Consider the following 24,005-nt stretch of genomic DNA (forward strand, 5'->3'; position numbering starts at 1 on the left):
CTCCTTTAACTCCTGATGTTGCTGAGCAAAGCCCAGGTATCTCCTAAATCCCACTTTGGAGGACACTTTTCTCAGAAGTGAAGCTGATCTCAACTGAGGCAGGATGAACCCTTGGTACAGAGACAAGTATTTTCAGTCTTTGTACCAATAACAAATCTGTCCATGTCTGAAATCAGGCATAATGACCTGCTGAAAAACCTTTCTGAAAACATCTGCTACTCCTTACAGCATAAAATTTCTGGGTTTGGGGAGTGTTTGGGAGTGGGATGGGTGTGGACATGACATACAGGGAAAAGGTGGCACACAGAGTGAATCTACTGGGGAGAGACAACTTGCTCTGGCAGCAGTGAAACTGTATGATCTTCAACATATACAGGCCATAAAAACACTTGAATCATCCATCATACTTTAGATATATCTATCAATTAAGTTATTTTCTCCAGCATCTCTCCTTTTTATCACATTGGTTTAAAGAAGATGAAGAGGCAGGCCATAGACAGATGCTCACTGTGGTTCTCCAGCCTGCACCAATTGTGAGTTGCTTTAAAAATAATTTAGGACAGTGCTTCCACAGGACATTACTGAAATCTGAGACAGTTCGTGTTTTCACTTCCCTAAACACTTGCACAGCACTCACTTCTGCCCAGCTGTCAAAAATCCCCACGACCCAGTCTCTGTGCTGACTGGGAAAGGGCAATCAAGACACACAAGAGGCTGCTTTTTCTCCATGCCCACCTGCACTTCAAGTAACCTTTGCTCTGTCACCTACTTGTTTTAAAAAACCCTCAAAATAAGATGTTTATAGTTAATACGTCCTGTGAGGCAACCATGTCAGCTACGGTGATGTGCAGACAGCTGGAGTTCACTCTCGCAGTCACACCATTAGTCATCATGATGGCAGCTTCAGATGCTGAATTTCTCAGGTAAGGAAACAACGTTACCAATATATTATTTTTAATAAAATAATTGCTTTAATGCAGTATTTAAAATAATTTTTAACATCTGATCAATAAGATACAGTACACAAATATGGAAAATGCTGCACTTTACATAAAAAGTAAAGCTAAGCATTTAATTATACAATACAATTTTGCCCGATGCCATCAATACCTTGCAAACTATAGCTTAGTCAAAGTACTGCTTTTTTATATGTATATATCTGACATATATACATATATAAATAATTTACAGCATTCATTTACTATATTTTTTTTTACTACTATTCCAACAAAAAACAACATAACTGATTCAAAACTTAGTGAATTTGGTAACTATCTGCAGTGGGTCTGACAGTGGAGGGTGCATGAATCATCGCTTCAAGTTTTGAAGCAGCATGCCAAATAACCATAGGAAGCTTTTTCTTTAAAAGAAAAAAGTTTCAGCAGGAAGCCATTCAACAGTTGGTTAGCGCATGGGGCTAACAACACCAGCGTTGTGGGTTTGATCCCCATATGGGCCATTCCACTTCAGAGTTGGACACAATGATCTTTGAAGGTCCCTTCCAACTCAGAGTGTTCTGTGATTCTGTGAATACAGTCAGTGACTTTCCCACCAGTCCTGGGAAATAGCCATGCTATACAGCGCTGTGTCATGGAAGGCAAAATGTTTGGAGGCTGGAGAGAAGGGCTACCCAGAGGGTTTTCCTTCCACCACAAGGCAGTCTTTTCCAGCAAGTAGAAAATCTTTGACTCTATTCTTAATACACCAGAGTCGTCCTTTCCAGCAAGTAGAAAATCTTTGACTCTATTCTTAATACACCAGAGTCGTCCTCCTCAATGAATGGAAACCAGGCAACTATCTAAATACTTTCTGTTTGAGAAGTCTCCCTGTTACACCACATTAAGGTATTAAATCAATATTCCAAAGCAGTGAATCCTGTGCTTTGCAAACACTGCTCCTCTCCTTACAAGACTCTCCAGCAGCAGAATTACAACACATCTCAACTTTTCTTTTTAGTAGTCATCACAGGTTGGTTTTGCTCCTTCCTTTCCACATCTATACTCGATTTCAATGCTATTTCTTTTACCTAGAGAAAGATAAACTGTTTCTTCTGTTTACCCTTCTTTTTTAGGATCTTTTACCCTTTGTATTTTTAGTAACTCCAAATTTTCCCCAAACATCGAAGTATGTCCTAACTACACTGTCTGATGTACTCAAGAGCAACCAATTTGTTCACCTTCCTTAAGCCACTTTCTTGGAGGAAAGGGTGAGGGCAATTGAGGCAAAGTATAGGGTAGGAAGGACCCCTCATTCCTTTTGCTTGTTACTTTGCTCTCCACAAATGAGCATTCAGCAGTAATTCTAAACCCAGAAAATTTAAGAAGATACTGAGTCAGATAGGCAATACATTACCATGTTGGTTGGCTGCTGGTTCATGATTAAATACAGTTGCCATGCTATACAGTGCCATTAGTGGGTCATTTTTTTCCCTAAATAAGGTTGGATTAGAAGGTGGCACTACACACGGAAGAGATGTTGCAGACTCTGGAGTACTGAAGCAAGTGACATACATAAACTAGGGACACTTATCAAGCCCTCAGAGCCTGCAAGACAGTTAAATGCAAGCAGGTAGTCAGGTGATTGTTGTGTGCAGCTCAGTGTTTTCACTGGTTTACAGACTGATTTAAGCCAAAGATTATTAAAAACCTTACAGGTGCTCAGTTAGGTATTTAATAAAAATGTTTATCTGTAAACAAGAGTTATCCTTACAACGGATCACTTTCCAGAAACTGGAATTTCAAGACAGTGCAACAATGCTTCAGTGTTTTCTTTGGCAGTAGACAGCAAGGTGAAATGTAAAATTCAAATCACTTCAGAAGAGCACGGTACAAGTGTAGAGAATGCTTCATCTCCCTCTCTTGTTCCATGCAGAATATCAAGTCCCTGAGACAGACGCGGGTTACTCTTGGACAGAGCATCTGCTTCGTAAGGCTAAAACCTGATGATCCAGCAGCAATTCCATTGCCCTTCAAACCCTAAATGGGGGGGGAGAGAAAAAAACTGTTAGAATTCCACATAAATACAAGTTTTAACCAAACTGGTTGGCTACTACTGCCTACTTGTATAGAACTAGCCTGCTGATGTTCAGCTTTACATGTTGAAAATCAGCAATCCAGGAGTCCTTTCACCTAAGATACTTTAAAAGACAAAGCAAGCACTTGCCAGCTGATGGTTTATTTCAGTCAAGGCAACCAGAAAGTTCCATTTCCTTTAGAATTATATTAATATGGTAAGATAATTGCTATTTCACTGAAGTCTGCTACATAAACACTTGCACTGTGAAAGGACAAGATAACTATGAAGAAGGTACTATCACAGTACCTATGTAGAGCCCTAGGTTGTGCACTTGCAAATCCCCAAGCTATAGATGTTTTCACCTCTTCTTGAAGAAAATCATCACTGTGAGTGGGCTGTAGCCTTGGAACATGGCTGACAGAGACTCTCATCATGGCCATCACCTGTGATATGTCCTTTAAGGGAGCAACAAATACTCACTCAAAGTATCCAGATGTTCACTGTATTTGAGCCTATCCTTCTCAGCTGCCTCATTTGGTTATGAAAGCACAATTGGTAGGAGATGATGATATTCAGCAGTTATGCATTCAGGCTACCGGAATGAGGAACCCTCATGCTTTCCAAAATGCCCCAAGATTTATTATTAGGGGTAGGGAGGAGTCAGATTACCATGAGCTGCACAATAGACTGGCTACTTATCTTGGAGCCAATCTATGCTACACAGCCAGTCTCTTATCACTACTGGAGGGTTCTTGGTAATGAATGTAATTTGTACGAATACGAGTGCTCAGTCTCTGTAACTTCAGTAAGGCAATGCCTGCCAGCATCAACACTACTTGGAGATGGTGTTGCTTGGATGCAGTGTTAACTATATCAATTCTTACCCTAACACTCTGCAAGACTTCAGCAAAATGACTTTGCCCAATTTGCTTAGAGAAATCTGTTTAAAAATTCCATATTTTAGAAACAAATACCACTGCTGGACTCACTATAGCAGTGAATGCTACTGTTGTTAGGGGAGAGGCATTGAAATTTATTAAAAATATAAGGAGAATCACCAGAGAGCACATGCTAGCCACAGAAAAAACAGGGCACATTGCAGAAATGGAAGCTGTATTTCTTACAAGCAGCACACGGTATGCAGCACCATTTCATTTGCTTTACAGTCAATACTATCAAACACTATGAAATGCCATAATTTGAAACTTTCAGTTTGTTAAATGGCTTGGAACAAATGTGTGCATGGGGAAGACTGCTGGCCACATTGCACATAGGGCATGGCTGTCCTGGTAAGACACAAAAGGGTCACAGTTCAAGTTTGTCACATGACAACCCTGAAGGATCCAGGGAAAAGATAGCTCTGCAATGCAGCTGCCAGCACGGGTTGAAAAGGAGGTCAATCCAACAGGATGCAGCAGAAGGCCTGAGGCCATGTTATAAATGAAACAAACCCCAAGGGTTTTCAGTAACCCAACAGCAATGTCCTGTATAATTCAAAGAACTTTATTGAGGTGAAAGTATTTTCTCTCTAAATAAGTGATTAGAGTAGAAGTCTTACCTTTAAAAAGACACCAAACAAAGCCACCTCAATCCTGTTCACTCCCTTACAAAAAGGAGGCAGACAGCACAAATCCTCCAGCTTTCTTTGGAAACCGTTTTAGCTGCAAGATGCTACAATATGACAGAAGCATCAAGCTGCCTGCATTTGAGACAGAGTTATGGATTTGTTTATTCTTAAATTTTTACCCATCATGCCCAGTGCAGAAGTAAAGTGATGTTATGCTGTAACACCACACAAAGCCAAAGCTTATCCTGGACTTCTGTTTGCTAAGACAGGCAGTTCATACTAAGTTTCACATAGCATCTCTCTGTCTCATCAGAGCTACTGAGTACAGCATTTCAGGGGCCAGGAGCTTTTTACGACCAACAGCTGCTAGCTGCTACTTCTTTTAAAGCACGTGGTGGTCTAAAATTAAAGAAGCCATCAAAGTAGCCTAGGTCAGTCCAGTTCAGACTGGGATCATGTTGAGGAACTCACTTTTAAGTAAGTTTATTCAGTACTGAGCACCAATTCCTTTCAGCTACTGTCTGCCACAGTTACATGGCAACATTGGTTTTTCATGGTTTTATTTTGGAATTTGGACCAAGCAGCGATCCAAGTTCTGCACACCACAATGAGCCATCACAGATACCTCTGTTAATGTGCAAGCCCTTACGTAAGAAGTGCCCAATTCTGAGCTTTCAGTGGACACAAGGCGCACTTAATGGGAGGGTTTTCTTCTGTTCAGTTCTCAGAGCCTTCACTTGAGTAAATCCCTGCTGGGCAGAAGGTTGACCTTGTCTGGTCCTAGGCAACAGTCAATAATCCTCTCCTTTACATCTCATATACCCCTTCCTGCATAGAAGCTACATCATGCTGCTTTTGAGATCTGAAACATACCAGCCCACTCCTTGCTTTCAGACATCTTTCTTATGTTCTTTCCAGTTGGGCAACATCCACTTGCATCTTGCTGTTCTGGGGAATTCTTCACTGCTGGTCTTTGGCCTACCCCAAGACAGCTTTGTGAGCCTCTTGAGAGGAAGTGAAAAGTGCTGATTTTTAACCAAGCCACAGACAAGTATAAAGATAAGTGAATAGAAAATGCATACCTGCACAATCAATTGCATCAAAGTGTACTGCAAGCAGCCTGCAACACCCTTCTGCAACATCTCATTATTAGTGCTCTAACTAGCAACTTCTTGTTTTTCCTCTCTGTCTCTCCCTTTTTTTGTTATACTGCACTCCCTGCCTTACCCTGAACCCCCCAATACCCTATCTTCCTTTTAAAACAGAAATGACACATAGACATGCAGCCCAGGAGGGCTAAACTACCAGTATTGATTCTACAAATCAGCCTGGGTACCACAGCTGACAGACCTTGTTTGTAAGCCAGGTAAGGCATGCAGCAATATAACTCTGCACCCCTGCAAACCGCTTGTCACAGGACTGAGACCACCAGCCCACTTAAAATCAGACCCAGGTCACAACAGCAGCAGTCCTGCTTTTGACCTATCCTCAGAATTAAGTCCAATCCGCAACTTCTCCAAAAGAGCGTGCTTGATCCTTTCTTGATCCTTAGCGCCTTTTCTACACACCTGACTGAGATCAGTTCCTCTCACTCATCCTGGCAGCAGAAGACATTGTGGAGCTCGCGCTGTAGTCCCATGCTGTTGGGCAGCTAGTTTTGCTGAGAGGTTGCTCCGGAAACTTGTTTTACGGTTTCTAGAGCTCTCTCTAGTGGCTGGATGGAGAATTAAACACCAACTCTGAAAAGGCAAGAGCGACGTTGATACAAAGCCACAGCTTAGAGGCTTTTCCTTTACCTGAGCCACCATCATCACCTTATTTCTAGTCTCCAAGGTACATGAAGCAAAAGATCTCTGATCTGCAAGTCTTGATACAAATCTCAGAGAGGTCAGTAGACACCTTCCTATCTCATCAAATCAGCCTCAGTGAGCGGTTCCGGACTAAGTACATAGTCCCTTCTCAAATTAAAGGGCTTCACACCAATCACATTCAAAATTTTAAACTTTTGGGAGGGGTACACATTAAAGAATCAAACTGTTCAGTCAAATGTTAAAAGTCAAGCCAAGAGTTCTCATTTCAGCTTTAGGTGTGGCATAAACATGCACTAAGTCCCAGAGCTGAGATCCCAAGAGAGCAAACTCTTACTGCAGCTTTGCTGCACATTATAAAAATACTACCAGTAGCAAGAAGCAAGGTCATGAGACACTTTTCAGTGACATCTCCAAACACTGAAAAATTACAGCTGTGTGCAGCAGAGACATTGATGAAAGGTGGTAAGAGCAGCTAGGGAGTTGAAGCAAAAGACTCCAGGTTAAACCCCCATCTCTGTCACCTGTAGTCACACCTAGGTCAGTCACGTCTAGTGTACCTTGTACATAAGTTTCCCAGCTGTAAAATGCAGAGCACATTTCTGTGCCATAGAAGGAAAAATGGTTAAAAAGCAAAGAACACATTGTGGAGTGTTCAAACATTTTCCTGAGTCTCCCCCAGCAGCAAGACAGAATTGTGACAGTTTGCTTGTACAAACAAGTGCCTAATTTAGGCCAGAGAAAACAAAGTGAAAGAAGTTGATACTAGTTTGGTGACAAGCCTGCCTACTGATGCTGCCTATTCCAATAAATCTTGGTCTGACAGAAATACTCCCACATTAACAATACTAACGTATTACATTACTCAATATTAATATGATTCTTTTTAAAAAATAAAGTTTGTTGTGTGGGGTTGGGGTTTTGGGATTTTTTTTAACCGTATCGATCAAGTCAGTGTTTGAAAGACTTCAATCTCTGTATTTGGGCTGCTTCTCATGCAGCTGAAAACAAGCCTCATGAAGCTATCATATCTATATAATAGGGCACTCCATTTAACTATACATTTCTCCTCAGATTTTGTTGCAACATTCCTGAAAGTTTTTTCAAATGTAGGCAACAACATGTTTTACATATTGGAACAAATTACTGCAAATGCAATGTCAGTTTACTCACTATTATGCCCAAGATTCATGTACGCATGTCACTTCGTATGGCTACATCAGATGCTTAATCTGTACCTGGAGGTAATGAATACTATACAAATATGTCATGTTAGTTAATAGACAGTTATTAAGCTGAAATTTTCTGGCTCTTTGCCACATCATTTTAAGCAATGTATTGTCAACTAAATTATAAATCTCTTGACCCTTCACATGTCATCAACATTTGCGCATTACCAATATGTTCAGCCTAAAGCTACAATGCAATTAGTCATTTAAATTGCAGATATCTTTTCACACATAAAAAGAATTAAGTTCATCTCTGGCACAGAAGAAGCACGATATGGGCCAATGAACAGTATTTCTGAAGTGTGTGAATGGCAGTTGAGAATAATTTTGTCTATTTACATGGGGATAAAATTCAAATCAAGTGTACGGCCTAGACTGACAGCAGCCAGGAAATTCAGCACAGAAACTGAAACTCTCTAGCTGACAGGGCTGTGCTTAGTTAGCTCTTGAAGCAGGTAACTAAGATGCTGAAGACGTACTTTATAACTACAGTAACTTTTGGCTCCCTTCTTCCCAAGGTATAACCATGTTGTAGATGCTACAACTGCTCAAGAGCTTAAATAAGAACCAGAAATTGAAATCAAGAAGTCTGCATACATTAAGCATATGCAAAGTAGAAAAAAACCCACTCTCCGGTATCACTTTAGGCCTATGGGCTGGGGGAAGGGGTGACAGAGTCAGAAAGAGACACAGAGAAAGCAAGGGAAATCGCTTCAGTGTAGAAGCAGATTTTGTAGCCTGGATATGATCACCTACCGATACGTAAGTAGTCTAGATCCAATTTGAAGTGATTGTTTTTGAATTAAATTTTCTTCAGCTTTTAAGAAAATACTTTAGCAGGCTATCATGTACCAATGCCAAGGACCAGGCAGCAGCCTCAGTGCACCCCCTGGATATACAGAGAGTAGCAAACCTATCAGCATTTGTTACAGAACCAACTTACGCCTTTAAATTCAAACTTAGACACAGTCACATCCTTAATACCAGTACTGAAGTTGATGAATATTGCTAGAGTGTTCTCTTATTAGAAGCGCTTATGAACCAAAAGATGGCAGTAACTTCTACAGCTACTGCTTGTAAGAGCATAATGTCATATACCCCTTAACTACATACACCCCTCCTGCAAATGTCAAAAAAAAGAAAGTAATTTGATTGTCACACAGCAAAAAAACAATGCATGTCTCTTCCCCAGTCATTTGAAAGGGTTGGGGTTTCTTTCATTCTGCAGAAAGGACTTGTTGCTCAAATGCTCAGTCAGCCTAAAGAGCATCTCCAAAGCTTAAATAAGCACCATGTACAGAGTATGTTTAATGAACATGCATACTGGCATCCCAAGCTGTAAAGCAAGAAGGGTAAGCTTAAGTTCTGATAACAATGATCAGATGTGGCAGACACAAGAGAAGATGACAAGCTCATTTCCTCTACCCACAATCAATACTAACAATAGAACAATAAGCACTGTGGTAAACAAGAAATTTCTCCCATTTTTTCTTGTCAAACGTTTTTGCAAGCTTATTTGCAAACTGCTGTATTAGATGTGCATAACACCCTGGAAGCATCACATTATTTTAAGTATGTTGGCCAGAGACAGGAGTTTGACAGAAAGTACTTGAATAGCTCTGCACTGACCCCAGAGTACCAGCTGCATCATTTACTTCCACTAGCAACTACTTGCATTAGGTTAAATTTCCACAGCAAAGCCAGACTACTTATGTGAAGGCAAGACCCATACTTCCAAACAGAGCATCCAGTCCTGGCAGGTGACAGAACAGACACAAGCAGTATCTGAAAGAAAAGAAATTTCCTTTGCCATTGGATCTGGCAAAAAGAAAGAAAACACATGAGATATACCCCTGAGTCAGTTCAATGGGACAACCTGGAAGAAGGCATGCGAGAGACACAACATCAACAGCACTTTGGGGTAGGATAGACTGCATCATTTCTAAGTACTTAGTGTGTTATCATGGAGCCAAAAAATTACGGAGAAGCAAGCAGTGTACTCTAAAAAAATTACAAGGATGTACAGGCACCCAACTAAGTTTTCCTGTACAAAGTAGAAGAATGGTCCAACCAGAGTCTCCAGAAGCTGACCCTAAGTGTAACAGCCAGTCTCCTGACTCTACTTTGAAAAGCACAGTCTTTCTTCCACCCTGCTGCACAATGCCACACAAATATACTGCTCTCGCTTTAAGGCCAAGGATGACCTTGCACCCAGGACACCTTTGGATAGAAGGCAAGCAAGCTTAAGGACTCAGAATTGTAGTCTACTTCCTCACAGGAAAAAAAAGCCTTAAATATCTGCAATGGTTTTCAAATTTTTAAGACTCTAAGCTACAGTGAGAATTAGACAAAGCTATTTCCAAAATGGCTTTGTCATCAGAAAAGCAGTAAAACTTAATAAAAGAAACATCCTCGACTATTTATCAGCATTGAAAGCATTATGGGGCATGTTACCAACCAATAAAAACCATGAAAAAGAACACAGAATTGGGAAAATCAGTTTGTGGTTTCAAGTTTACATTTTTCTTATTTGTTTTAGAAGTGTCCTCCCTTCTAAGACAAGTTACTTTTCAATTCTTCCTACCCTTTAATTCATTACTACATGCCCTCAAACTCAAAAGAGAAGAGGGGGGTAACAAACACTCAAACCCCAGAACACATATAAATCAAATCCAAAGACCTCTCCCTCTCACTGTATCCAAAAGTGTCCAGAGGGACCGGAATGAGAGAGATGAAGATATTGCCACTTCTGGAATACAAGTAGCACCAGTTAACACATTTTCACAATAGAGGAATTTTCTTACCAGGGCTTTCTCAAATTACTCTGTCTGAACAATATCATTCAAACACTAAATTGCAGTGAAGAGAACATGCAAAACTACCCAACTAGTGTTTCCAACAAGAAGGAAAAAAAGAATTCCCATTATATTGATGCCTTTTTTTTTAAATTAGGCCTAGAGAATTATCCTTATTTTTTCATTCCATGATCATCATGGATTTGTCCCTACTGCTATATGAAGTTTAGCAATATATAAGCAATAATCATGGCAAAATATAGTTTACCCTTTTTATATTGCTTTAGGTCCAAAACAGTTGGCAGGCACTCATATGGACAAGAACCTCTTTCTTTACTTGTTCCCTGCCACACTATGAGGTGATGCAGCAGCTGGTAAGGCTTCCAGCTGTAAAGCACATGCTTGCAACACCACATGTTCTAGTTCCCAGATTAAAATGATGACTGTGCAGGAATCAGGAATTCAACTGTCTCAGGAAAAAGACTTTTTAGATGAGGTGCAAAGGCAGGTGCCAGAGTGTGGAAAAACAAAAATGTAAGGCTCAAGAATCATCAGTTAAACACAGATACTCATCTGTGGAGAAAGGAAGCATGGCATGCTAACAAAATGCTGGGTTGAGCCTTTCACAGTACTGCAACAGAAGGCAGGAGATCCAACCAACTCTGTCTGCTGAGCTGAACTCTCCCAGTACCCATTATGTTTTGGTACTGAATAAAGAAACGCAAATATGTGACAAATTTGCTTACAGAGTTTCACTTCTTTAATAGTTAATGTAACTGATTATTTCTTCTCTGTCTCTCCAAATTACTTAGGGCTTCAGTTTACATCAATAACTATTAAATAATTACTTCCTTTAACTATTGCAGTAGACAACCATAAAGAGAAGCTGTTCAGAGTCACCCTTGCCCTAACGTGGACATAACAGATACATTGTACAAAGAACACTACCCAGTGAGAGAGACTTACTTAAAAATCTTTACACAGCACAGTAATTTCACTCAATAATGTTAAAGGATCATGCGTATTCAGAATAACTTCTTCCATCATATCTGTCTATGAAGATATTAGGCTTTAAAAATAATAAAAAAGGGTCACAGGAGTGTGAGAAAAATCTTGTCTCGAAGAATTTTTAGAGAGACGAGTTGAAGGAGCAAAGCAAAATAGGGTTTAATGGCCAAACTGCACGCACAGGGTGCCTCGCTACAGCGAAGTCGCCGGGGAGCACACGGGGGTGGGGGAGGTCACCCCCATTTATTTCCTTCACGCCACGCCCCCTTCCCTGCCCTCCAGGAGTCCATCCCTCCGTAGTCCATGTATGGTCCCGTGCACGCTGATTCGAGGTTACTCCATCACTTCACTTCTTCACTGCCTTCTTTGGGTAATTTCTTGCTGCGTCATCAATGCTGATTCACCCATCCAGTCGCCCTATCAGGCCCTACCACCGTCCGCAGGCCCTGACAACAGCCCCCCTTGCTGAGGCTGCTGCCTCACAGACTGCCCGCCAAATTCACCTGTCTGACCTGCATGTGGAGAAATCCCCCCTTAAAGGGCCATTCCACTTTTCCAAAAAGCAATTAACACAGAACCTTTTAATTCAACTGTTCAAATCAACCAAAACCCCTTCCTTCCACACCTCCCACAACGAACCCTCTCTTTTTATTTCTCACAAGGATTATTACGTAGAGATTTACTCCTTGCCATTGCACAGTCTGGAAGTTCTGACATTTATGATTACTTGAGAGTAAAGCTGTCTGTATTTGGTCTGTATTTGCAATTTGAAATGAGAAAGTACATCCTGCCTATTTAAATTATTCTCAGACAGGTTGCCCAAAAAGATGATTTTAAAGATGCCCAAATGTGCATCAGCCTAAGGCCATATTATACTTGCTTTCAGTTTCAAAGACATCCTTTCATCTCTGAAGAATGGAATGTTGTTTACTGCTCAGGATGTTTTGCCATGTTATCATTGAATGTATTACAAATGTTCTGCTTCTTGAACTGAGAGTGTTTGTCAAAACCATTCTTTATTCTACATGAGAAGTCTTAAGCCTTTTATAAATCCTGCTCAGACATACTGGGACACTTAAAACATTTAAGTCTAAACATCCTTCTCAAGTTTGCTATCCTGCATCATTTCACAAAACACTAAAAAAGGGTCTGCAGAGAATTGCTTTCTGGTAGCATGAAGCCTAAGTACTAGGCACTGGAAGGAGAACTTGCATGGAAGAAATGAAAATAGTTTCACACTGGCAGGATTACTTTCAACTACTGTCGTCACAGTTCAGTCTAGTACGGCATCTTAAAATACAGCATGTAAATTTCTGACAATGAAATGTCATCAAGGTTTATGCTTAGTCTTAGGCATGTTATGTCCACATTTTTTAAAACTGGTAATGTAAATAATGGATCACAACTTTTAATAGGAACACTGTTATCTGTCTCAGTTTGGCACAATCTCATGAAGCTTTTAATAAAGCAGACACTACACAGATGATGAGAAATAACTGAAAAGTACCTAACAGGCAGACTTGTTAAATATTCAGAGAAAAATCTGGCAATAATTACAGAAAACCACTATGAAGAACAGGAATAGTTACTTGATAGAAGCTTGGGGGAAGATGAGAAAAGGATGGGGTAAACTGTTCTTGTGCTAGACTTATTTTTTCAAGTTTTTCCAGTGGTACTTTAAAACAATAACTATACATTTAGCTTCATGTGAAAGTGCATTAAGAAACTTCAAAGAAGAGAACAGCTGCTCAAAATCTATGAATGCTGCTTTCTGCAGCTTGTTAGAGACAGATACCTTCCCTTTACTTGTGGTAAACAGGGAGCATTCAAAGACCTAATTGTGTATGCACGTTCGGAAAAGAAGAATAATCAGTGAAACAAGCCTATTTCACCTGCTTTGTGAGGTCTCTTGTCACAGTCCAAGATGAAGAAAAAAACTACAGGAGAGACACAATTGCTGTCTCAGTTACACTGCAAATAACTGAGCCTTATACAAAGTCCTCCCACTCTCCACTATGCAAAAATGGCAAAGCATTTTCAATCCTAGCATTTATTCAAGCTTCCTGGGCCACAAGAATGAAGAAGACTCAAGGTTCATTAGAGAGGACAACCAGCACTTTTTTCACATGAGAGTACTTTCCAGGCTTCTGCTTTCTGTGATTGCCTCAGCAACAGACCAGCCAACAAATTTACCAGAAACAATCCTTTCAACCACTTAGCACAAAAACTAGGTTTCTTAGAATGTAACAAACCATTTTGTGTAAGAGAATTCTCACTTCTTCATACAGGGAAAGACAAGTATAATTCAGTATGAAGACATAACACCATGCAAGTCATTGCAAGCCACGTCTGTACCTCCAGCCCAGATCCAACGTTTGATGAATCCAATGGTCTTTTCTTCCTCGGTCCAATGGCTGCCAAAGCTGTGAGGTTGGCATCTCTCTGCTGCATCTGTGCTAACTCCAACTGTTGCATCTAATTTAAAAAGAAAACACCTACATTAATTATGATATACATTATCCTAAGGGTCTTGTTCTCTTTATAGCAGCTTCAGACAGCTCTGCAGTGCCGACTGAAACAATGTGTTTGACAGCATCTTTCCCTGTCTGTTCGGACACTTTTGACAGACTACAGTACTCTATCATCCTTAGAGCCCTACAGATAGCACTATATAACACCTTTTATGGAGACCACATTCTGGTATCAATGTACTCTTAATAGGAGCATTGCAGTTGGTTCCTCAGCTCATAACATTTGCAGTTTCTGATTAACAGAAAATACTGATCTGAATTGGTTTATGAAGCTGGATTAGCATTAAAAATCAAATTTACCAAGTTCTGGGAACATGTTCTTAATTCAAAATTTCAATTCATGACTGCACAAGCAAGATACTAAATTTCTTCATACTGTATTACCTGAACCCAGAACTCAGTATTGCCATTGCGAAACATCTTATTATCCAACTGAACAGGATGCTACCAGTTGACTGCTAGTCTTTCTTTTCCCAGTACGTATGTGAATGTTCAGGAACATCTGAAGTAAGGTAGAGATACGATGCATGTTTATTTTCATTCATCTCCGAAAACTGTTCAACACAAATCATTAGAAACAACCTTTACCTGGGTTAGGTAAACCTAGGATGGGATAGAAACCCACAGTAAAGAGCATTAAAATTTAAAAAAGGAAGCTTTATCCTTGCATTTCAAGGTCCATACTACTTCATTCTACTCAGTAACTATAAATGCCAGTTGCTCTGAAGCTCAGTCCAGTCAATTTTGCTGACAGTTACTAACTTGGATCGGCCACCTTGCTAATACAACAACATCACTTTCAGATCCCATCAGCTGCCCAACTTGGAGCACAGGTGGAGGAGAGAACTCTTTCTCTGTATAGAATGAAGGTTTTCAAAACAGAGACCTCTGGGTTTGATGTTAACCCTTAGATGATGTGACCTGTAACTAGAATAACTCCTTAGCCCATGTTCTCCTCATTCCCAAAACTTAGAAAATTGCTCTCATGGGGATTCTCTGCATTCATACCTGTGTACACCTTAAAAAAATTAAAGTGCAACCATACCATGGTAGTAAAGCATCCAAATCTCCCCACTCCCCTTGCATCATAAAAACAAATAATTAATTTAAGTTCCTCATGCAGGAAATACAGGTATTTTGCTTACTAAGCTTGCTTTTCAGCTCTCAGAGATCCCACTTTGAGAGGAGAAAAGCAGATGACAACTGAGCTTGTAGCACCTACCTCCCTTGCCACCACTTAAGTAAGATGAATCCACAGTAAAGAAATACTGTTGGGCTTGGGGGGAGTGTTTTCGGGAGGAGAGTTTTTGGTTGGGTTGTTTCTGAGTGCGTGTTTTTACAAGTCTTATTTTACTTCAGATAAGTAGACTTTAGTGATGCTGACAATTTCACATCAAGTACTCCAGCAGCTAGCCTATTTAAATAAAAGCAGTGTATGAGGGTAAGATTCCTAAAAGGGCTTTCTGTCCTGGAAGACTCAAAGTAGGCTCAAGATTTTTTAGTGGAAGTCAGGGAAAGCAAGACCTTAACAGATACACTGAGAGCAGAATTTTTGAGGGGTTTGATGTTTATTGGGGGTTTTTTTGAATACGGAACAAATGTTTCAGTTATGAAAACAACACTATTTGCAAGTCAGCTTTGATCATACCATGTAGGCTTTTACTTCTGGAAACACAGTAGTACTTCTTCAATGCTAGATACCATCATTCACTTAGCACACACATTAATCTTGTTTTTGTGTGCAGTGTAAACACTTATAAGCTTATTTATCAGAATTCAATCAGTTCATTGGTGTTTTGCTTGGGTTTTTTCCAAGTATACAGTATTGCTTTCAAGAATAATTTAGAGACTATAGAGTTTACTAGTATTCTGCAATTGCCTGAGGTTAACTCCAGCCAGCCTACTTGCATAGAATGTTTAAGATAAACTTTCCTTCGATCTCAGTCTTGAAAATGTATCTTTATATTCAGGAACACATTGTAATCAATCAGAGATTGGGGAAAGTAAAACTAAATCCAAAAACGTAACTTGAAACGTCACAAACTCTGTAAAAGATTGAGGCTTAGAAACTACTTTTATGTGACATCTTCATCACTCCCTGCATTAAGCAGAAACAATAAAATGCTTAGAATAAGCACCAAATCTCTGCAATAAAACGGTGAGATATTTTGGCAGAAGTGGGTGCTGATTTCCAGCCTCAGCTGCCCAGGCCTCCCACATCTTGAGCCACTGCCCCTTACAGGCAGATATGGAACATCCCTGTAGAAGTAAAGTACACCTTCCTCCTAGCAATGTAGTTCAGTCATTAACAATGGTCACATGCACACCAGTCATTCTGCCATGAGAAGAGGCATTACAACATGCCATGCACACAGAATACCTCTGGAGAAAGATTAAATTCCAAAAATGACAAAGAAAACCAGAAGGGGAAAGATGATTTGCTTTACTTTTAAGAACCATTACACTTAAATTAAAAGGACTTTCAAATCCATTTAACTTAGAGCAAAACAAAACAAAAGCCTTTATTAGCCTAACCTTATGCCTTCATCCCTGGAAGTCATTTGAAAACATAGTCCCCTTCTCTTTCAACCCTACAAAACACATACCCATCAGCTCTACTGCAGTTAGACACGTCAAAAACGTGTGGGTGCTGAACACTTCTGGCTCGAAGCAGCATTGAAATAAGGCATCCTCTCCTTTTTACAGCTGATGTTGATGGGCAGCCATGGAAAAGTCTGAAGACAAGACATGGAGCCATGACTTAAATACCGAGAGGGCTTTGGGTTGGCATCAGCATGGGGTGGAGAGGACTGGACAGGTTGAATGTCTGATGGGGGCATACCAGAATGCTGCTCTGGGCAAGGACGGGTAGTGCCTTGGCACCATCACCACTTTTACCCTATGCAATTCAAGCACTGGAGGGCAGTGCTGGCAGAGAACCCACTGCTAACAAAAGAGAGGATGACACTTGGGGGATGGTATGAAAAAGATGTGCTTCCCAGAAACAGAATTGATGCATCTTTGACCAGACAGTTCCCAAGACAATGCTGGAAATGCAAGTCATTACTAATATCTGCTCTCTCCAATACATTTTCCACTTCATAACCAGTCAAAGGATTTTTCAAATCATACAGAATCTCACAAGGGTTTTGCAGCAAAAGGAAAAAACCAAACTCAATCATAGTCTTATTGCATTCTACGCATCCCAGGGATTTTTCTGAGAACATAATTAAGACAAATGAATTTAAACACTCAATCTCCATAATGGACTCAACAGATCCCCATTAAGCGATATGGGCAGGCATCCAAATTACCCCGCTCAAGCCAGCAAAATCACCTTTTCATCAAGTTTTGTTCTATTAAAAAGTGTGAGATTAAATGTCCAAACATTGTGTGAGCAGTTAAAAGCACAGGATAAGGAGAAGACAGGCAGATAATGTCAAGGGATACCCGAGGATACTGGCTGACTAACTAGTGCAAGATTTTCCTAAACAAGATTAGGAAAGAGGAGTCAAATCTTCCTTTAACAGTTAGTTTTGGAGCACATAAGTTAGGAAAGAAAGATGACTGCAGAAAGTGACAGTAGAAGTAGTACATACACTTCATTAAAATGCAACATAGAAAAGGTGCATCTATTATTTCCCTTTTAGAGGTCAGTTTTATTAACATTGGTGTCTTTGACTAAAATAGGATACAAATAGAAACTGTCATACCCAGGTGAAATCATAATGTCATATCCATCTTGAAAACAGATGAATTTTTGTCCTTGAAGACAGAAGTGTGTACTGGCAATTCAAGAGAAGCAGGGGGAAGCTGCACCATACATCGGACCCCCAAACTAGGCTTCCTCTCAACCTGACCTACTTCACTTGCTGAAAGATGCTGCTGTTCCACCACAACACAGGAATTCAACACATGCTCTGTTCAAAATTCATTCCTCAAGAAGGGCACTGAGAGGGGACAGTCTCTAGGCAAATGACAAATGAATGTTCCTGCTCCTTTTCCCCCCTTTCTGATTTTCACATATGCTAAGAATTGCAGCACAAAGAGTTCTAAAACCCTGTGTATAAAGATCAAATTGCTATGAAAACGTCTCAGAACTTGTAAAATAAGTCTTTGTTGCTGCTGGCCTTTTTAATAATAAAAATAGGGTTTAAAGTCTGGTCTTGCAGCAAGCAGGAATCTCTAGGGTGACACAATAACCATTTTAGTTAATCTGACCTGCAGCACAAATCAAGAAGTAAGGTATGTTTTCAAGTCCTTCCTTATAGTGAAATGGCATTTGCAGCATGGCTGTAATCACACAAAATGAAAGGTTTTAAAATTGACCTCTCGTTCTTCATTCAGTCCTCTGAGAAAAATATTTCTTTCTCTGTTCACAGAAATTCTTTCTCACTTATGTCTCATACTCCACATTTCAGAAAATATGCAGTATCTGTTTTTACTATTACACCAATGACATTTTTGAGGCATTTTAATATTAAAAAAATAAATTTCAAGTTCTGTTAAGAAGTACTTCAGCTATGAGATGCGGAGACTTTTACTTAAAGCAATACTACAGATTGGTTTTAAACTCTTTTGGTTACAAAGTACATGATATTTGGTTATTCACATTACCAGAGCCCCAGTAACTAAAGTTCTGTAAATCCCAAGATTTTCCATAGACAGGAAGAATCTCTTAAACACAACTGATGAAAAGTACATGCTACTACAAAGTCAACTAACTCACACCTGCTAATCCATGATGTGTACAGCAGAGGGTGGCTGTGTTGGTGAGGTCCCACCTTGAGTATTGTGTTCAGTTCTGGGCCCCTCAGTTCAGGAAAGATATTGAGGTGCTGGAGTGGGACCAGAGAAGAGCAACAAGGCTGGTGAAGGGACTGGAGCACAAGCCCTATGGGGAGAGGCTGAGGGAGCTGGGGTTGTTTAGCTTGGAGAAGAGGAGGCTCAGAGGTGACCTCATCACTGTCTGTAACTACCTGAATGGAAGTTCTAGCCAGGTGGGGGCTGGTCTCTTCTCCCAGGCACTCAGCAATAGGACAAGAGGGCACGGGCTTAAGCTCTGTCAGGGGAAATTTGAGTTGGATATCAGAAAAAATTCTTTCCAGAGAGAGTAATCAGGCATTGGAAAGGCCTGCCCAGAGAGGTGGTGGATTCACCATCCCTGGAGGTTTTTAAACTGAGATTGGCCGTGGCACTGAGTGCCATGATCTAGTAAATGGACTGCAGTTGGACCAAGGGTTGGGCTTGATGATCTCACAGGTCTTTTCCAACCCAATCGATTCTATGATTCTATGATTATCAAAGGAGCAGGAAAAGGAGTTCACCTTGAGGAGCTGAATACATGTTCAACCTTGGAAAAGGAGTAAATGTAAATTCTCATGTCCAGTCACAAAGAAACTAGCACAGGATTCATGGAAGGTTTTTCTAAAGGTAGAGATGAGACCAGGGGTATTAGGCAGGGTTCATAGAGCAGTAATAGGAATGAGGTTAAGAAAAGCCAAACAGGTGGCACTTGTCCAGCATCATGCTGGCATGAGAAATTCATACCACTGCCCACTTCTGCAGGAGCTTCTATACACAAAGTACTAGAAAACAAATCTGAGACTCAGAAAAAAGAAATATCCCTTTAAATGCTAGGAATTTATGCTCAGTAAAAAAACCCTAAAAAGCCATACAATTGTCTTGGCAATGCAGGAACAAATAAATAACAGCTCCATGGATGTAAATGAGCTCAGAAGAAATGATGGCAAGACAGATGTGGAAGCTAAACACCACAATTCTGGGCTTGGTATAATTAAAATAAGGGAAAGATTAAAATGTATATGCACAAGATACTGGGTTTAATATCAAGCAAAAAGTGGGGATGTCTTCCCAAATGACATTATAGGACAGATTAAATAAATATTTAAAGTAACAGAAGAACTGGCAGGAAAGGAAACCGGGGAAGGCTGAAGACAAGTTAATGTATGCCTAAGGGTTATGTGTGCTATCCAGCAATAAGTACATCAAGAGTAATAAAAGCACTAAAGTAGATGAACAAGAATTTGTATAAGAATTTGCGGGGTAAAAAGGCAAGGAATATAGGCATACAAAAGAGGCAGAAGCTCCCAATTCTATCAGCTTTCACAATAAAGAAATGAAACAATAAATTAACATATATTAAAATTCGAAATAAATCAAAGAAACTGTGACCAAATTTCAACGTTTACTTTTTTTTTACATTTGTGAAAAAGGAACCTCAAGAGCTATAGGTGTCTCTTATTACCCTTTACCACATATGTTTAAAAAACTAAATATTGAGGTACCTTTTCAGTGGGCCCACCTAACCCACTGAAATTACCTCTCTTTTTCTATTTATTCTTTTTCCTGATCAGATTTTTTTAAGCAAATCTTCACTGGGTTTCATTGTGTCCCCCATTTAGTGCTTTGAAAGTTGTCTACTCTTCTCAGTTGCTTCTCCCTTCATTGTCTTTGGAAGAAAGCACTGCAATTTTTTTCACATTCCCTTTAAGCATTTTAAAGAACTTGTGAAGAAAATTAAAAATAAACCTTAAAAATCTGCTTTCAATCCCAAGCCTTTCACACTGGTTGTCATAAAGCTCAATGAGCAATACTGCCTCCAGCCTCTACCCTTCCTATACAAAATTTTCTGCCCTACAGGTTGAATGCAGCTGAATAGCAGACTTCTCATATGGGGGACATTCTCTGAGGAAAACTGACACTTGGAGGCTGCATATTTAAACATTTACCATTCTCTCCTCTTGCCTATAATGCAATTTCTCTTCTTCCAATTCCTTCCTTTCAAACTGTTTTAATTAGCCATACAATTAGTTTCCACTGACTTTTCCCTCTGTTGTAATTTAGATTTAACAGCAGAAAGGCAGACTAGCATGCACTAGTTTGATACACAGTCCTAACTTGTAATAGGACTGTATGTATTACTGTAGATTTCTTTCAGGTTAATATTCCACATGCATGTTTCAGTAGCAGAACAGTCCCTACTGTGGCTGTGTCCCCCAAGACCAGGTACCTTATCTGTTTAAAATTAAAGAGCACAAGAAAATGTTTAGGAGAACAGAAGAACATTTTTCCAGGATAGCCATGAAGTAACCTATCCATAGGAGGAGGAAAAAAAATCCTTCAGTTGATATTTGACATTCCCTAATATATAATTAACTCCACACAAGAAAAAAAATCCAGGACACAGTGACTTAGGGACTCCTTATTTTGCCTATTCTTGCTAAGAATTTCCTATGTGTGGAGTGTATACTGCCTTTTACAAGTTTTTTGTTTTGCTTAACAATTACTGATACATTTCAGTGTCTTCTAGAACACCTGGAGCATGCTTTCCCCTGTGCAGTCCCATTAGCTTGCCTTACTTGGAGGCCTAAGGAACTTCTTGGCTGTCTGGCATCCAGCATCAAGCTCTCCATGTGTTTTCAGACACTGCCTAGGCTACTTTTGTTGAAAGGCCAAGAAATCGACTACAGCACACCACATCAATGCAACATGTTTCATAGCTTTTGTTTCAGATACTATGACTTCTGAGAAGACTGGTGTTGGTGACCATCAGCAGCTCTGCATTATCACAACAGGTCAGAGTCCAGCCCTTGCAAGATATTACTTTAAAACCAATCCCAGTTCTTCTAAACACACAGTATTTTGAGTGATTTTCAGCTGCTGTAACAGTGTATTTGTTCACTCATTCCTGAGGTCTCAAAGTCAAAGAAAGTTTAAGTCTTTCTTCCACCTGCAAGTTTCTCCATCTCATCATGCAGTCCACCCAACTCTACTTTCTTGGCACAAAACTATCTGGATCTCCATTATCCTTTTAGTACTTTTAGCCCTAAAATTTCCTCTATTAGCAGGTTTCTAATGCAAGGCCATACTTACAGCTCTTTATGTATGTCCATTTACTGTCTCTCAGAGAAACTGAGAAAAGGCTATTTGAAAATGCAAAAACACACTTTAATGGAGTTTTGTGGGGGTTTGCTTTTCACTAAAGATAGTTATCATCTTTCAGCCAGATAGTTTTAGGGTGGTTTTCGATGCAGTGTCTCAGCTGCTCTTTTCTTGTATTTCTTCAAAACACCCATATGAATGTCACAAACAGGCATTTGGTTTGCCTTTTAGCTTGCTCAATAATCTAACACTTTACAGGATTTCCATTCCTGATTTTCTGCAAAACTTGTAAACACATCAAATGTCTGATGATAGCCCTCTGCTATTTGTAGGGCTACACTGCAGCTAACAAAATATGTCTCTTCAATAATAGTGCTTTTTTTTCCCCCGTCCCAAAACGTGCAGAAGCTGGCAAAAATACCACAGAACAATGAAGATAATATAAATCAGGTAACTAAGCAGAAACACTCTGGATGTCACTGAAGGCTCATAAAAGGCCAATTGATTGCAATGAGATCTTATTTTGCTTGCAGCATCTTGTGTTTGCTTTTTTGGGAGGTTATGGCTAACTTTTCCCCTGTCACAAGAGTGGTCTTAAAGATTTTGAACCATTAGGTCCAGAAGACTAAATACAGAAGCAGCACAAGAGGTGTTGGGGGGCAAAAAGGAAACAAAGAGCTTGAAAATCTGGGTTGGAGGCGATAGGGAAAGCAGCAAAGAATCAGGTTACAGTTACTTGTTATCTCAGAATGTGAGAAGAAATAAGGGAGTTAGGATGGACATACAAAATAGGAAAGAAACGTGACTGCTGAAGATACTACAGAACAACTAAAATTCCATCATTACTATGTAACACCCAGAACTCACTGGAATCATGCTGATTCTTTGATGTTTTTGATAGGCTTTGCTTAGTCTCTGTAAACGCCCTATTTTCCTCCCAGTCAGTTGATACTAAAGGTACTGAATTTTCTCAGCATCTCATCAACTGCTGTCATGTATCTGTGTCAAAAAATCGCACAACTGCATCAAGCAGGCAGGAACAAGTGAGAGGGAAGATCTGTGCAGCTGTAAGTGAACAGAGATGCTGATGGAGCAAGGAATGGGGCAGGCAGATCTGCTCTCCACCAGGTGCCTGCTCCACACACACCTTCCCCTAGCTCAAGATGCAGCTGCTCACCTTTACCCACTGATAGATGCTGCAAGGAGATTCAAGGTAAGAGCAGGGATAAAGATAGCTACTATGGAAATAAGCAAAGATGCCATCAGTAAAATACCTGTTCACCTGCTCAACTCCAAGCAGCAATCTTGCCCATATACATTCGAAAGGTTTGCCCAGGCTCAGACTCAGGCTTCCTGAAGCCATACTACAAAAGCACACTCACTTTTCAAGATGAGGAACACAGCAGTACAAAGAATTTAGGAAAAATTTCTTCACCAAAAGGGTTGTCAAGCATTGGAACAGTCTGCCCTGTGCAGTAGCTGAGCCATCATCCCTGGAGGTATTTATAAGATGTGTAAATGTGGCAGTTAGGGACATGGTTTAGTTGTGGTCTAAGACTTGGCAGTACTGGTTGGACCTGATGATCTTCGAGGTCTTTTCCACATTCAATGATTCTAAGAGAACAGGTTTTTATTTAAAATTATAGCACACTCTGTTTAATATTGACATTTTTACAGGTCTTCTGGGATGCACTGTTTATATAGCTTGCTTGCACATTTGACAGTATCCTACAACTACTCAATTTAAGTAAGCTCATTTGACAAAAGGGATGAAGCCACAGATGAACTATAAATATAGCTCCAAGAATTGCATCGACTGAACATTTTCTTTGTAACTGGAAGTATTGTAGAAAGTAGAACAGGAAATAGCAGAAACTACCTAAAAAATTCTGGTTTAATAGTGCAATCATCAAGGTCAACGAGAGGACTGTGTCCTCTCAGTTTGAAGAGGCAGATAAGGCAGAATGAAAAACAGGGTTAATTTACCCAGACTTCAGAACACCGTTGAACAAAGATCTGGTCCATGAGCAGAGTAAGGACAAAATTCTTGAGCGCACAAAGCAGCAGCTTGGGGCTAACCCTGCAGCTGTCTCTGGAGGAATGTGCACTTTCCATAGGTATTAAAATCTGCTGAAACAGGTGAACGG

At 40.0% G+C, this 24,005-nt stretch overlaps 1 protein-coding gene across 1 annotated transcript in view; it reads right to left on the reverse strand.

The window, feature by feature from the left end:
* Nucleotides 1-1,730: 1,730 nt before the first annotated feature.
* Nucleotides 1,731-24,005, reverse strand: part of TAF4B (TATA-box binding protein associated factor 4b) — a 72,895-nt gene continuing 50,620 nt past the window's right edge. The window contains 2 exon segments of the mRNA XM_071553123.1: nucleotides 1,731-2,975; nucleotides 13,778-13,897. Of these exon segments, the coding sequence (XP_071409224.1) occupies nucleotides 2,808-2,975; nucleotides 13,778-13,897 (288 nt within the window). The 3' untranslated portion in view covers nucleotides 1,731-2,807.

Source organism: Pithys albifrons, chromosome 4, assembly GCF_047495875.1.
Source record: "Pithys albifrons albifrons isolate INPA30051 chromosome 4, PitAlb_v1, whole genome shotgun sequence".
NCBI lineage: Eukaryota > Metazoa > Chordata > Aves > Passeriformes > Thamnophilidae > Pithys > Pithys albifrons.